This window comes from Onychomys torridus, chromosome 12 (genome assembly GCF_903995425.1).
Source record: "Onychomys torridus chromosome 12, mOncTor1.1, whole genome shotgun sequence".
Classification (NCBI taxonomy): Eukaryota; Metazoa; Chordata; class Mammalia; order Rodentia; family Cricetidae; genus Onychomys; species Onychomys torridus.
This window is the reverse complement of record NC_050454.1, coordinates 27,997,733-28,012,804: the sequence shown is the minus strand read 5'-3', so window position 1 is coordinate 28,012,804 and position 15,072 is coordinate 27,997,733. Positions and strand designations below refer to the sequence as shown.

Sequence of the window (15,072 nt, the reverse complement as noted above, 5' to 3'; positions counted from 1 at the left end):
TACTAACCCAGCTGTGAGATTCTTTACTCTTCCTTACAATTTATAGCTCTCTCTGTGTCTAGAGTCCCTCCAATGATGCAACTATCAATTAAAATCTTTCCCCTTTCCCTCTCCTCTCTTTGCTCATACTCCTCCTGACTGTCCTTCCTCCCCTAACTCTACTGACAGAAGTCTGTCCCCTGGGCTGTGCTCTGCCTTACACACCTCTCCTGATGGTCCTTAGTCCTGGGTCCTCAGGTCACTCCTGATTCTTCTTAGGGTCACTATGAACTCTGAATTTCTTAATTTCCCTTTCCAAATGAGGCTTGATTCTCTCAACTGAAAACAGGGGAGCAGAAGAGTTCAACAATTCAGAAATTCCAGACCCCTAAGACTGTTGATTCCATACAAGAGCATACATGATTCTCATTGGGTGATCAGTTCTCTCACTCGTCGCTAATTGACTCTTGTTCCTAAGTACACAAGACTATTTTTCAGAGCATTTGAACACAGTGCTTGCCCTTCTCTGTCATCAGATGGCCATGATTCCTCTTCAGAGAAGACAAAATTAAGGTTATTAGTGTATGTGAAGGCCCTTAAACTGCTCTGCCCCTGACTTAAGAAAACACACACATCCTCCAACTCTGACCTAAAGCTTCTCCCTAGTCCTCACATTCTTCCTTCTGTCTCCCGGGATTTTTTTTCTCCATCAGCCACACCTCTTGTGTGCTAAGGTCCTTCAATTTCATTGGCTTTCTTTTAATAGTTCAGAAACATTGTCAAATCTCTCCCAGCCACAAACTTACCACATATATACTTACATAACCATTGTGTGATTATGTAAGTATAAGCCTGCCTTATCAAGTTTCTATACATTTATTTGGTTCTTTACATTTCACTGACTGCTTCTCAACCTACCTGACCCCCATCTAGAATTTTTCTTGTAAAACCCAATACGACAGAATTAAAGGGACAAAACCAAAGCAAAATAATGAAAGAGGAGGAAATTTGCTAAAGAATTAGGACAGAGTAGGGTATATCAGCTTTCTTTCTGAAGCATCTTCTATAGAAACAGATACAGACATAGAATCGGTGCACTACAAACATCGGCACATGCTAAATGCACTAAGTGAAGTTTGCCTTTTGGTTCTAATTAAGAATATCACTTTCCACTAACCAGCATAGGCTTTCAGCATCAGCCTGCAGCTTGCCCTATTTTTTTAAAATATCTTTTAAAATCATATATATTCATTTTTAATTTGAAGAACACATTTTCCCATCTTTGATTGCACTTTTTATAAAACTGAACTCTGCTGGCATAGTTAATCCACTTCCAATTCTGTCTCTGTTACCTAGTGAATAGCTATTTCCTAATGATAGCATCTTTTTCTCCTCCTCATCTTCTCAGATTTCAAAAACAAAAAAAGAAAAATGAGAGACATCTTACAAATACGGGTAATTATTTTTAAATGACAGTCATAACCTCCACCAGCAAGATGACTGCATTTCTCTTGCAAACTCAGGGTCTTGCAAACCACAATGGAATCAGCCCAAGCTGCCTCAGGTGGTTATCTGTGGAAGCAGAAAGCAGAGGAACCTCCAAGGCAGAAAGGAACAGGTGAACATTTGTACACTTGTGATAGACACAGCCTGAAAAAAAAGGTTCCAAGACTCCAATGACAAGAGGTTTTGTGAACCTGGTGTATGCCCCATCTTCGTGTGTGTGTGTGTGTGTGTGTGTGTGTGTGTGTGTGTGTGTGTGTGTGTGTGTGTGAGTGACTGTAGAGAAAAATGCTTTCATGTTTCTGCAGTGACTCTCTGACTAAATTTACTGAATTTGAGATCTGAAAGAGAATAGTACATCTTGGAATTTTCATTTGTGACTATTATTAGTAAGCATTTGAAGAAATTTCCCTCTCTAAACTGTGGAATCTCTGGAGAGTGTGTTTGAATTTGAAAGGATGTCTTTGCAGCAAAATCTAATTGAATATTTTTCTCATGTGTCTTTTTAATTTCCTTCTCCTCTCCTAAGGTCTTAGCTTCCCCTCAGAGAGATTTGCTTGTATTCCAGGCAGGCCAAACTGCTCACTATGGCTTGCTGTTTCTTTTCCCTACTTAAAACACAGCTAAGCAAGTCTTGTGGATCAGCCCTGCTGTGTCTGGGTGACACTGTTTCCTTGGAGTCATCCACCACCTCCGGCTCTTACAATCTTTCTTGCTTCCTCTTCTGTATCCCTGAGGCTTGAGGAAAAGAGTTGGACAAAGACATCCCATTTAGGGCTGAGTGATCCAGAGTCTCTCATTCGGCACTGTCCAGTTGTGGGTCTCTGGGTTAATTATGATCTACTTCAAGAAGAGGCTTCTCTGATGAGGAATAAGTAAGGCATTGATCCAGGGGCATAGCAGTATGTCATTAGGAGTCCATTTTCTCCCGTGGAATGTCACTAGGTATTAACTATGGACTCCATGACAGGCCCCAGGAAAAGTTAGCAAACACAAAACAGACTCCATGTGAGTACAGTTTTTGTGTTGTTGTTGTTGTTGTTGTTATTGTTGCTGTTTTATTGTCTTGTAGTTTTTGTTTGTTTTAAAGTTTGTTGGTTAGGGAAATGGGAGGAGTTGGGGGAGGGGGAAAATATATTATATGCAAAAAAATTTAATATCTAAAAAAAGCCACTAAAAAAGCCCAAGTGATCACCTTGCCTTCCAAATCTGCCTAGAACTGAGAGAGTCCTCAAACAGAAATCACTGTTAGCTCTTGATTTTCCCATTTCTCCTGTGCACAGGAGCTGGATCCATCTCTGAAGTGCGAGGCCCCTGGGTATCAGCAACCTCTCTCTACATCCTGTGTAGAAGGCTGGGACTGGTCAGGGAGGATGGGCCAGAGGATTGAATGCACCTGCTGGTAAAGGTTTTCCACCCCTGGTGAAAACGGATCCATAAAAGGATCCAGTCTGAGTTTTCCTGAGCCTATAGAGTTGGGATAGATCAAGAAAATATAGGTTCAACAAGGATTAATAAGCCAGTGGTACTACATGTAAAAATAAGTTCAAAGTCAAAACAGTAATAAAATCCAGATCCTTGAGCTGAACTCAAAATGTAAATTCAGGTTCTGTATAAGAAGATAAATTAAAGCCAAACAAGGTGGGAAACAGGATCCCAGCTCCCAGGGAAGGACACAGGGATGCTGTGCCCAGAGATGCAGGCTCTGAGGCCTGGGCTTCCCCTAGAGAGGAGCAAGGAGGAGCCTGCTTTAGAAGGAGGCCAAATACCCGCATCTTATATAACTGAGGCAGGGAATAGACTCGGAATTCATCCAGGATGCCAGTGAGCCTCTGACAGTCCTTGATTAGACAATACACTAATTGAGAACTGATGGTACACACAGTTCAGGTGCTTAAGGAGGGTTTGTAAGGTAGAGATCAAATAGGCGCGGACGCATTAGAATCCAAATTAGCATTGTCTCCCGTTGAATTATTTCAGGCCACATGCCCACGCCTCTCCTCTTGTCCTTATTGATATGGCTAGGAATGACTGACTGGCATGCAAAGAGAGGAATGCAATGCAGCATGCCTGCATGCAGCTGTCAAAGCTATTTCTGTCCTCCAAAAAGGGACATATTTCCCTCTGGATTGAAAGTCATCTTGACCTTCAGTACCATTATTTGGTCCCTTCCAGAAAGCCCAGTATCAGACAACAATAGGTAATGTGCTTTAGTTCCAGCCTCCTGGAAAAAAAAGTTGGGTAATTTATGAATTCAGAAGTTGTGCATATCCTGGGCTTTGTGAATCACATACCATCACACAAGGCTGCTAACTTCTCTCTAGCTACTGAGCCTCTCTGGGTATGTTAAGCAAACACAAACTGCTATTCTGACAGAAGGTTTAACACCTGCTTTTTAAGAAGTTAATTGGACCGGTCAATTCAAGTTGAGAAGGGAGGCCCACCCTCCGATGGCAATCTATTGTGCACAAGCGTGTGCCAGGCAGGGTAGTGAGCAGTTTGTCATGACAAAGGGAGCCCACTGCACCTGCCTTCAGGGGCTTCTGGGTAAGTTCACCATAAGCAATTCTTCTAACCTCTCATTATTATGCATGAACTCAGGGCCTAGAAATGTGAAAGTATCATTAATTTTCCGTCTTGGAAAAGTAATACAACACCACCGAGAAATGAGATCTTTCTTTGTAGCCCGAGTAATAAAGTAAAATATTTCAACTACAATGAGTATAACAGCCTCTTGCAAGACAGGGGTCTTTAGGTGCCATAAATTTCAGAACATGGATGTTTATGTAAGGGGGTTGGAAAGGACTTGTGATAAATCAATACACTTTCTAAGGCATCTGTCATCGTAGCGAGACACATCTGAAATCAGCATCCTACACAATAATGGCACATTAAAAGAGATTAAATTCTAGATGGGAAAATGTGTTCACATTCTCCATTACAAAGTTCCGCTCAGATATTTCATTCTAACTTCAAACACACAGCTAAAAATTCCTCGAGCTGCTTTTGCTCAACATTTACAGCGACAACAACCAACATGGGAACTGCCAGATTATTTAAGTTCAGTGTGTGTGTGTGTGTGTGTGTGTGTGTGTGTGTGTGTGTGTGTGTCCATATGAGCTCTGCAAAACAATAGAAAGATATGGCTGCCTTTCCTTTTCAGGTGGCATGGAATCCTATCAGGACTGTCCATTTGGTGGGAAGAAGACTATAAACAACACAAATGGAATCCAGATGTGAACTTAGTACTTTAGTATACATTACTCTACCTTGACCAAGTGTAAGAAAAATTTGGTCTCTGGTAATATATGATGCAGAAGTTGAAAAGTTTCATCTGTGAAGGACCGTTCAGTCTTCCCAAATGAAAATATCAAATTATTCACTCTGTCCTCCACATCATTTGGTAAATACCTATCACTCAAAAGATCCAGTCCTAGGTGCTGCTGGGAATGTGGACAAGAGTAAATGAGATGAGTTTTTTGTTGTTGTTGTTGTTTGTTTGTTTGTTTTTGAAAAACTCATAGCCTGATGCAGGAGATGGATCTGATACTTAAGTATCTGTGATGGCAGGGAGAAGGTGAAAGTGTGCTATAAAAGAGACATGCCAAGGACAAGGAGACCAGAAGGAAAAAAAATGTGCTTTTACAGTGGGGAGTGGACAAAGATTTCACACAGGGTTTGGCATCAGTCTGAGATCACAAGGGACTCAAGAAAGGGCAGAGGCTCTCACAATGGCTCTCAGTGTAGTGTGGGCAGGAGAAGCACAAGAGAAATGGAGAGCAGAATCAGGCAAAGTGAGAAAAAAGATGCAAGGAGGCTGTGTCAGGCTACAGAGAGCCTTGACTGTGGAGTGTGATGATACTGTGTTCCCCAAAACATTGTACACCCTAATAAACTTATCTGGTGTCAGAGAACAGAACAGCCCACTAGATCTAGAGGCCGGAAAATGGTGGCACACACGCCTTTAATCCTAGCATTCGGAAGGCAGAGATCTATCTGGATCTCTGTGAGTTTAAAGCCACACTGGAAACAGCCAGGCATGGTGACTCACACCTTTAATCCCAGGAAGTGATGGCAGAAAGCAGAAAGGTATATAAGGCGTGAGGACCAGAAACTAGAGCTGGTTAAGCTTTTAGGCTTTTGAGCAGCAGTTCAGCTGAGACCCACTCAGGTGAGGACACAGAGGCTTCCAGTCTGAGGAAACAGGATCAGCGGAGAAACTGGCGAGGTGAGGTAGCTGTGGCTTGTTCTGCTTCTCTGATCTTTTCAGCATTCACCCCAATACCTGGCTCAGGTTTGTTTTTATTAATAAGACTTTACGATTCATGCTACAGTGAACCAACAAATGACTATCGGTCACGAAGCCTAGAAGATAACTAAGCAACACAACATCACTGTACAAACATGCATATTCCCAGCATATCTTCCTCTGGCCTCCATGAGCACCAATGCAAGTCATGCAGCCGTACATGCAGGTAAACCCCACAAATACATAAAATTAAAATAAATGATAATTTTTAAGTAAAACATAAACATACAGTAGGTAAGTTTAAGAGCATGAAACTATGATTCATCTTTTAATGGCTGAGGGTATTTTAATGCTGCCCCCCCAAAAGCCTGAATCAAATGTAACTAAAACTAAATTCTATGTGCCGAGTCATCCTTGTTACACAATGGAATATAGAAATTTAAGCTGTGAGTTAAAACTGGAAGATTAGAAACTCCTAAATTACATAGAGATTTTGTAGATCAGCGGTATTAAAAATATTGTCTCGGTATATTAGAAAATAGAAAAACAACTATCCAGTTAATTTGTCAAACAGCAGCCAAGCAATCAAGCAACGTATTACTATTGAAATGATTCTCTTCGCCAGCAGGTGGCGCTTGCCGCTCAGTATAGAAAGCAGGTAATGGGAGACCAAAAGCCCACACCAGAGTTGGGTACAAATTCATCTGTTCAGAAGAAAGATTGCAGAGGGTTGCTCCAGCCACACAATTTATAACCAGGGTTTTGGCTGGTCAACACAGATTATCAATTACGCCATTTCTTTATTCCATAAAAACATACCACCAAGGGTGACAGATCTTGAGCTGGCCTTTCTTTTCAGCTTTACTGAACTCAGGGGTTTCTACCACTCTGTTGCTCTGTAAATGTTTGGACATCCTTTTCTTCTCTAGTTTTTTTTTCCTCCGTGAGAAAAACTGGTGCAAAAATTAGTCATAAACATCCTAATGTCACCATTTAAAGATTCATGACTTGATGAATTACTTGACTTGAACTGCACCACTCTCTTCCTTTATCATAATGGTTCTAAGTAGCTGAAGTGTGGTGGGGAGTGTGTGTAAACATGTGGGGATGCAACTTTGGTACGAGCTATGCCTTTCACCCTAGAGGACAAGGCATGCAATGAGGATGCCTCATTTCCCACAAGTTTCCTGATTGACTTTTGGTGCTCTCATAATGTGGGTGGCCTGTGTAGGTGCTGCTAGAGGTAACAGATTGTCACTCTACACATGGGCAGGGTGTGTACAGGGTGGGAGAGAAACCAAAGGTGCTGGGTTTTGAGAGGAGCTGAGAAATACTAACATTCTAAGCTCCTGGCTGTAGGTGACATACAACCTAGAACCACAGAACTCAAGATCCAGAATAACTTTGGATCTTGGATCTAGTGTGGTGCTTAGTGTTGACTGTCAGCTTGACAGGATCAGCAATCACCTACAAGCTTCCAGTGATGGATTCCTTAGATGAAGCGAGGCCCTGGCTTGGATGATTCCAGCTGGATCTAACCTGAAAGCCTCCTTATTACGGTCTGGCTTTCTACGAGAAAGTACTTTACCAGCTGCCAAGGAAGGGAAGCAATGAACATCCCTACCCTGATGCAACACCCATGAACCACAACAATGACTAGCATGACAAGATATCCCTGAAAGTGCAGTAAGTGGTATGCACCTGATGATCGTAGCCAACAGCTGTTTAATCATAGGTAAGACCCATTCTACAGAATGGAAATCATGCCTGATGCTGGAAATCTAGCTTTCTTATCATAGCTAGTGAGGTCATCAATCTTAGAAAAGCCTTGCTAGACCAACATAATTCCTTACTACATTCTAAATCATATCCTTATATACACATAGAGAAGCATTGCTACCAACCCTCATCAGAAGTCTCTCCTGTAGCAAATGGAGACACCACACACACACACACACACACACACACACACACACACACACACACACACACACACAGGAAGCTGTAATGGGACACAATGCAGAGATCAATGGATAGTGGGGAGCCTTGACTCCCCTGATCTGATGGACTGTGTCCTTGAACTGTGAACCAAAATACACATTTCTTCCTTACATTGCTTTTGGTCATGGTATTTTATCACAGCAACAGAGAATTACCCAAGATACCTGTTACCTTCTTCATTTTCCACCTCAGACTGCCAGCTACCATTGATGCTAAAACACAGAGGTGAAGAGTTAAGTGTGCAGGAGTAAGCCATGGCTACCCTTGCTCCCCAGGTCTTCTCAGTGGATAAGTGATCACTGTTAGTAAGAGGCTGTCGGGAAGAGCGAGGCAGTGGGCGAGTATAATTATACAGTTTATACTTTATGACAGCCTGAATCCGAGAGGATAGACAAATGAGTGCTAGCCAAGAAACACGCTGAATCATAGCAGTAATTTAGCCTAATCTTGATTTCCTAGCGGCATTCTGCCTGCACCCGAATGCAGTTTATTCTGACACTGAGCGGAGGCAATGCTGCTTCGCTGACCTCCCCATCCCCGAATTTATCAAATGTTGTATGCCAAAGACAGTTATTCTAAGGCAGTGGTTCTCAACCTTCCTAATGCTGAGACACTTTAACACAGTTCCTCAGGTTGTGGTGACCCCTCACAACCATAAATTTTTTTTGCTACTTCATAACTGTGATTTTGCTGCTGTTGTGGATCATAACGTGAATATCTATCTGATATGCGGGATATCCAATATTCGACCCTCATTGGGTCTTGACCCACAGGTTGGGAATCATTGTTTCAAGGACAATTAAGAAGACAACTTCGCACTATGCACAGTATGGCCTTCACTCTTGCTTCTGACCCTGGGTAGATATCACCAAAGGACAGTTATTGAACATTCGTATTACTTCCATGGATTATTTTTCTTAAAGAGCTGAAGTGCTCTTTCAAAATCCTTCTATTCAGTAATTCCCATATTTTATAAAGAATTTTGCTATGTGGAAAAGATAACTACACCACAGAAAAACTGAATTCGCTTTTTAAGTATCTAAGTTCCCCCATGAGGGATCAGAGCAATGCTCTTTGCCAAGTCTTATGCTATTCTTGCCTCAGATGCTCTGGTTCCTACAATTTACTCTAAGTATACTTCAAGATAGAAGTTCAAGGCCACTTTCCCTATGACAGGTATTTATTTTAAAGTGCCCCTTGAGGTCTCCTTGGAATAAACTTCTACACCATTCCAGGTGTGATCAGGCACTATTGAACTAATGCTGTCTTATTGTGGTTGGCAATTTGGAAATCATCATTGGATTTGGTCCACAAAGAGACAGTCTGGTAACTGAAGACATGATTTATTTACCATTTCAACAATGACCTGTTGAGTGCTCAGTACCCACCAGGCACTGATTGAGGTAATACCGAGTCATGATAGGCACAGCTGAGACTTTCTCTGCCTCCAAGAACCTAATATTCTACTATTCCAGTTACTCTGAACTTCCTACATGGTCTGTCTAGCCTGGGACATTCCCCAAAAGCCAAAAGTCAATGACCACTCAAAATTAACCAGCTGCCTGGAGTCTGGCCATTAATAGCACTGAATACTTGAAACTATATTTTGATTCTAAGAGTGTTTTTCCATACAGATTTTTGTGTGGAAACTCTCCTTTCAGTAAAGGAAAAGGACAGTGAGGATTCTTACATTCTTTGAACAAGATTTCCACATAAGTGGTGCTAAATTGCTGTTAGAATCTAAATGAGTTGATCTATAATCCTGATGTAAATCTGTGTCGGGGAAAAGATCTATCAAGAAAGAGATAATAAACAGAATGGATGGTGCCCATCTGTTGACTTCGTCAGTTTCCATTAAAATCTCCACTTCAATAATATGTAACATGCCGGCAGTGGTGGCACACGCCTTTAATCCCAGCTCTAGGGAGGCAGAGGCAGGCGGATTTGGGTGAGTTCAAGGCCAGCCTGGACTACCAAGTGAGTTCCAGGAAAGGCGCAAATCTACACAGAGAAACCCTGTCTTGAAAAACCAAAAATAAAAAAAATAATAATAATAATACATAACATGATCCAACTTTAAACAAACAATAAGCTAATTAAGGCTTTATAAACGGCACTATCAATATCCAATTAACAATAGTGACCTCTAAGGAAGGAAAACAATATATTCAGAGATTGCAAAAAGGTAAAATCAACTCCAGTATGTTGAATGTCTTCCCAAAGCTTCAAGGAATGGAAGAGAAATTGAGAAATGACTTTACAAACAAGAGATATTTCAGAACAGAAACATCTATATTTATCTATTTGCCTGTTAGGTAAAATAACCACAGGCTCTGATGTCTTTATTTCTGGTTTCTGTGATCACATCCAAGACTAGAGTCTTTATTAACTAAACAGAACAGTGAGATGTGTTTTAGCAGTGGGGAACGCTTTGGGATGTGTTTCCTAAGTAATCCTCAGTATCATTCCCAAACTGACCAAGATGCCAAGCTAAGGGGGAAGACCAGTCATGTTACCACCTCAGCTGGTGTCTGACTCACACTGGAGATCCCTAGCAAAGTGGGAAGTAAGAAGACAAAAATGTTTAAATTACAAGAAACCAAATCTGATGTAATTTTGGATTGAATCCTACCCCATCACAGGATTTTCCATTGTAATGAGTCTTTTCTTTTTCTGTTTTCTGGCATCCACAGATGAACCAATAATTCTGAATATTTACTGCTGACCTTCTCAAATGCTACTTGAGCAAACTAGCTATACAAAGTTAAAAATGCTGAATCTGGGTGCTGAATCTATAAGCAGAGCTGTAACTTTTGATCAAGAAAATAAGGGCTGGGGGCGTGCTTCAGTGGGTAAAGCACATGCTACACGAGTGTGGAGATTCATGGTGCAATGGCACCCACCTACAATGCTCATGCTCCTATGAGATGGGAAGTGAGAATGGAGATCACTGGAGGTTTGCAGGCAGCTAGCCTGGCAAATGCAGCTTTGATTGACAGAGAGGCCCTGCCTCAAACAAGATAGAAGGTGAAGATTAACACCCAAGGTTGCCCTCTGACCTCCATATGCACTCAAGCACTCTCTCCCCACCCTCCCTCTCTCATGCAAAGCAGGCAAACAAATCAAAGTGAAAAATGAAGACAAAAATATACTAGAGAAGAGGAGAAGGAGAAAAGAATAGAGAGAATGAGAGACAGTTAAGAGAAAGTGTAAGAAAGGAAGGAAATGATCAAAGTATGTCATGTGTATTATTTCTACGTCATGAGAAATTCCCTTACTTTGGACAGTTGATATATGCTAATAAAAATAAAGGTCATAGGATTTTCTGCATGTTCCATTTCTTCCACTGAAAATTCTCATCATTACCTATTCATCCATAGTAATGTTTATTCTTACCGAGTTCTCTTAACAATAAAAAAAAAAAATGTCTTTGACATTCTGTATTAATAGGCCAGGGTTGTCTGAAGAACACACTTTATCTAAAAAGTTCACTTCCATGGAAGAAGCCTGGTGGTGCATGGGCTGAGAAAGAAGTGAAGCCTAATCGTTGAAGTCATGCACACCTGGTTCCCTATCTTCAACACCTAACCTTAAACAAACACACAACTGTAGAGCAGAAATAAATACTCTGTCCCCCACATGCACTGTGTAGATATATGGCTTTAGTACATATGCATATATTTTTAACAGAACTGCCCTTTCTCCCCACTTACCTTTAGAATAATTCTCAGATGCAAAAGTGGCAAAAGAGAATTTAAAAAAAAAAAAAAAAGGCTGTGTGCATTTTACTTGGGAAAACCATATTGGTTGATTTGCATGTAATATATCAGCAGCTCAAGAGCAATTGCTAAATTTGGAAGGCTGAGTGACAGCTCACCTGTGACTGTATTTCCGCCAGTCTGTTCTGGTATCTTTGGACTGACTCTTGAAGTTGCCTCTCTTTCTCATCTTTTGATGGCAATCTTCTGCTCACGGTGCCCAGTGGGATAGAAGGCAGGTGTTCGGGCTGATTACAGCTTCATAATCCACAAGGAAGAGATTAGCATCAGAAGGAAGTGTGAAGGTATATGCTGAACTATAAAGGATGATTTACTTCTCTAAAGTGTTATATTTTCTTTTATATACCCAAAATTCAAATATAAGGAAGGATTATACAACTTTGGGGTAATATTTCATCTTCAATGTCCAGTTGGCATGAGAAAGAGCTACACAGCAAATGTGGTGGGCATATGTGTTAATGAGGATGGGAGAACACGAATTATTTTGCTAATGGCCCACTTATCCTACATTATCATAAATTGAGTCTTTTTAAAAAAAAAAAAAATTATCATCTCAATTCTGACAAATAGTTCCTCACTCTGGCCCCCAAATCTGGTTTAGAAATCTATGCATCACTCCAAAATACAACAAATCATTCTCTCTCTGAGACACATGGATCTTGTTTGGAATCACTGAGAATGTCGCGCAGTATTCAGGGACAGCTTTGGGGTTATGAGGCTTGCACATAGGTCACTAGACAGCTCTGAGCAGCCCTGACTGGCACTTCTTTCCCAAATGACCTGCTGTCCTCAGTGGTCTAGTACTTGGCAATCATCCTGACTCCCAGCCTTGTGTATTTTACAACCATGAACAATTCTCATTATGTTACAAAAAAAAATAACGAAGCCTTTACTTTGGAAAGCTTGAGGCCATTTTTTTTTTTTTTTAATGCTATAGCTATGTTCCAGAGAACTGAATCCATCATTTTTTTTTAAGTGAAATAGTTTGTTTAGTTTGCCTTGGCATCGAGTCTTGATGCATAAAAGGAATTAAACTCTCTCTGAGTACAGTTTTGGGGCATAGCTGGGGTGTGCAGTAGTAGTATGAAATGTCAATTATTTGGATCTCTTTTAGGTTAAGTAGTTCTCTGTTACTGATAGAAAGAAGTAGGGGAGAGTTGCATCCCATCATTAAGAGACAAGAGGGTCAAACGTGCACAAAATGTCTGTGTTGGAATTGGAGAGGGAGGAGGCTGACAATGGGGAGGGCCTTCCTGCCACTGGAAACAGGGGAGAAAATACAGAGCCGATGGGAACCACCAGACCTGTTTTTCCAGGCTGCGAGCATGTATTTTTCTTGCCCCCTACCAACAGAGAAAGTAAAGGACTACCACGGAAATCAAGCACTGCTGCGAAAAAACACTTAAGCCTACTTTCATGTGTTGTCTGCTACTGTTATTTTCCAAGAAAGGTGCCGCATAAACAAATCCCAAGAATGACTACTGTACATATAGCTACTAACAGCAGCAATATGAAGACATCTGTGGGGCAGGACCAACGCAGTGCTCTATGTCATTTGAGAAAAGAACCTTACAGCCATGTAAGGTTTATATTCAGAACAAAGAAACCTAGGTATTTTATCAAAGTGAAGCACATTCAACTGTCTCCCTTCAAAGATTTTTGGTCATAAATTTTAATATGCAATACAACCACTCTGTATTTTGCATCCTTTCTAAAATTCAGGGGGTTTGGGTTCAGCCAAATAACAGGCATCATTTTTACCCTGCTGGTGTTTGGTGATCCCTGCATTCAATACAGATGAATGCATATCATGAATATAATGGGAATGCTCTATAGGCTATTTCTCAGGGACTGTGACAAAAATGGAGTTTCCCTCTGTGCTCAAACTGGAAAACAAGCAAGACTTGAGTGGCCTCAGCAAGACTGGCTCCATTTTACCTTGTCTTGGCTGCTGGCTGTGAATGCTACCATGTGTGTTTAAGATTGTTCTAATCATTAGATACATCTAAGTGGACTGGGTTCCCCTGGGATGTATAGGATGTTTTGTTTCAGACTCTTGGCTTCAGGTTCAACTTGAAGTGGGAACCTCCAGCAAGTCACTGACGCCTTCTGAGTATCTGTGTTTTCTTCTCTTAGAAATAGGATGAGTTCCCAAGGCTTTTGTAAAGACAAAATGGCATAATGTGCAAATCCTATAGAAGAGAAAGCCATGGTGTTTCTGCCTCAAGTTCTATTTACACAAACCATTGTTCATTCAAATGTCACTCACTGGCACTGACTTTGGGTGCAGCTAGGAAGCAACTTTAGACTTTCAACTGTATTCTTTGCAAGTATAGACAATATCATGTCTCATCTAATGACTCTGCTTGTGTACTCACAGTACATGCCCTAGCAGACAACCACATCATTTTTGCTTCTATGAATTTATTTAATATGCTTCTATCTAAACTTAACAGTGCATATATCTCAGAGCATATTTCAAGCCCCCTTCTTCAGGAAGGCAGGTCCAGACTACAATGCTGAATCAGAGGACTAAGTGAGACCACAGGACAGATCCCTAGATTCTACCAGGAGTCACATCTACACCACTGACCTTGCCTTCCCCATGCAGGAACCGCGTGCTCTCAATTAGATGTTTTTACATCTTGCTAAGCTTCCTGCTGCTGTTTTATGCATATTTTATTATAATATTTTCACTGGAAATGAAATGCAGATAGATGGTCAATATCGTGTCAGTGTGTGTAAAGGTTCAGGGGCTTCAGGAGATAGAAGTGTTTCTATAAATAGAAGCACTTTCAGGAGTTCAGATTTTCAAGGTCCATCAGTTTTCTGTCAACACAACTAAATTTGTCTTCCCTCCCCTTTGCGAGTGGTATGATTTGAATGTGTAAAGGGGACAGAGTTAATGTAGTCTTGAAGATGATTCTGCAGTGCTCTGTGAGGCATCACTAGTTGCTAAGGGAAGAAGAGGGCAAGAGTATGACAGTTCGGGGCCACTGGATAATTGGAAGTAAAGAAAGCTGTGAAGGACAGCTTCCCAGGGCTCTGTGCTTTGGTTCCAGAGCCGCATGAATATGCTTCAACAAGAATTATTACCCTGGTGTCATTATTAGCAATAGTGGTCCACTTACCCATCAGCCCTAAGGACTTAGAGGAGCCCGCACAGAAAAGCAATGCTGGGGTGAGGGTGCCTCTGTTAAAAAGGAATACTAACTCTTTTTCCCTAGAGAAGGACTATTAGTCTAAAAGGGCTTGTAAGAACACTGGCAGCCATCAATATTTAATCAGCCCCTTTTCCGGTTTAGGCTGAACTTCTTCCTCTAGCATAAAAGCAATGAAATCAATATATGACTTAAATAGGGGGGGGAATCATGCAGTTTAAGCATTTAGTGCCCCTACATGTGCCCTCTCAAGAATACTCTGGTGAGATCAAGTATGCCCTGTGAACAAGAATGGGAAGGCGGAGCTCAGGAGGCCAAGGCTTCCTGCCAGGGAAGGGTGGAGTTGCATATACCCCAGGACCTGTGCTTGGTTACAGCAGATCTCTTTTTAAAAAAAGGA

The 15,072-nt window shown here is 41.3% G+C and overlaps 1 protein-coding gene across 1 annotated transcript in view; it reads right to left on the bottom strand.

Moving 5' to 3' along the window:
• Morc1 (MORC family CW-type zinc finger 1) overlaps positions 1-15,072 on the bottom strand; it is a 165,167-nt gene that overhangs the window by 43,605 nt on the left and 106,490 nt on the right. Inside the window, exon 17 of the mRNA XM_036203849.1 lies at positions 11,610-11,748. Coding sequence (XP_036059742.1) covers positions 11,610-11,748 — 139 coding nt within the window. The remainder of the gene's footprint in view (positions 1-11,609; positions 11,749-15,072) is intronic.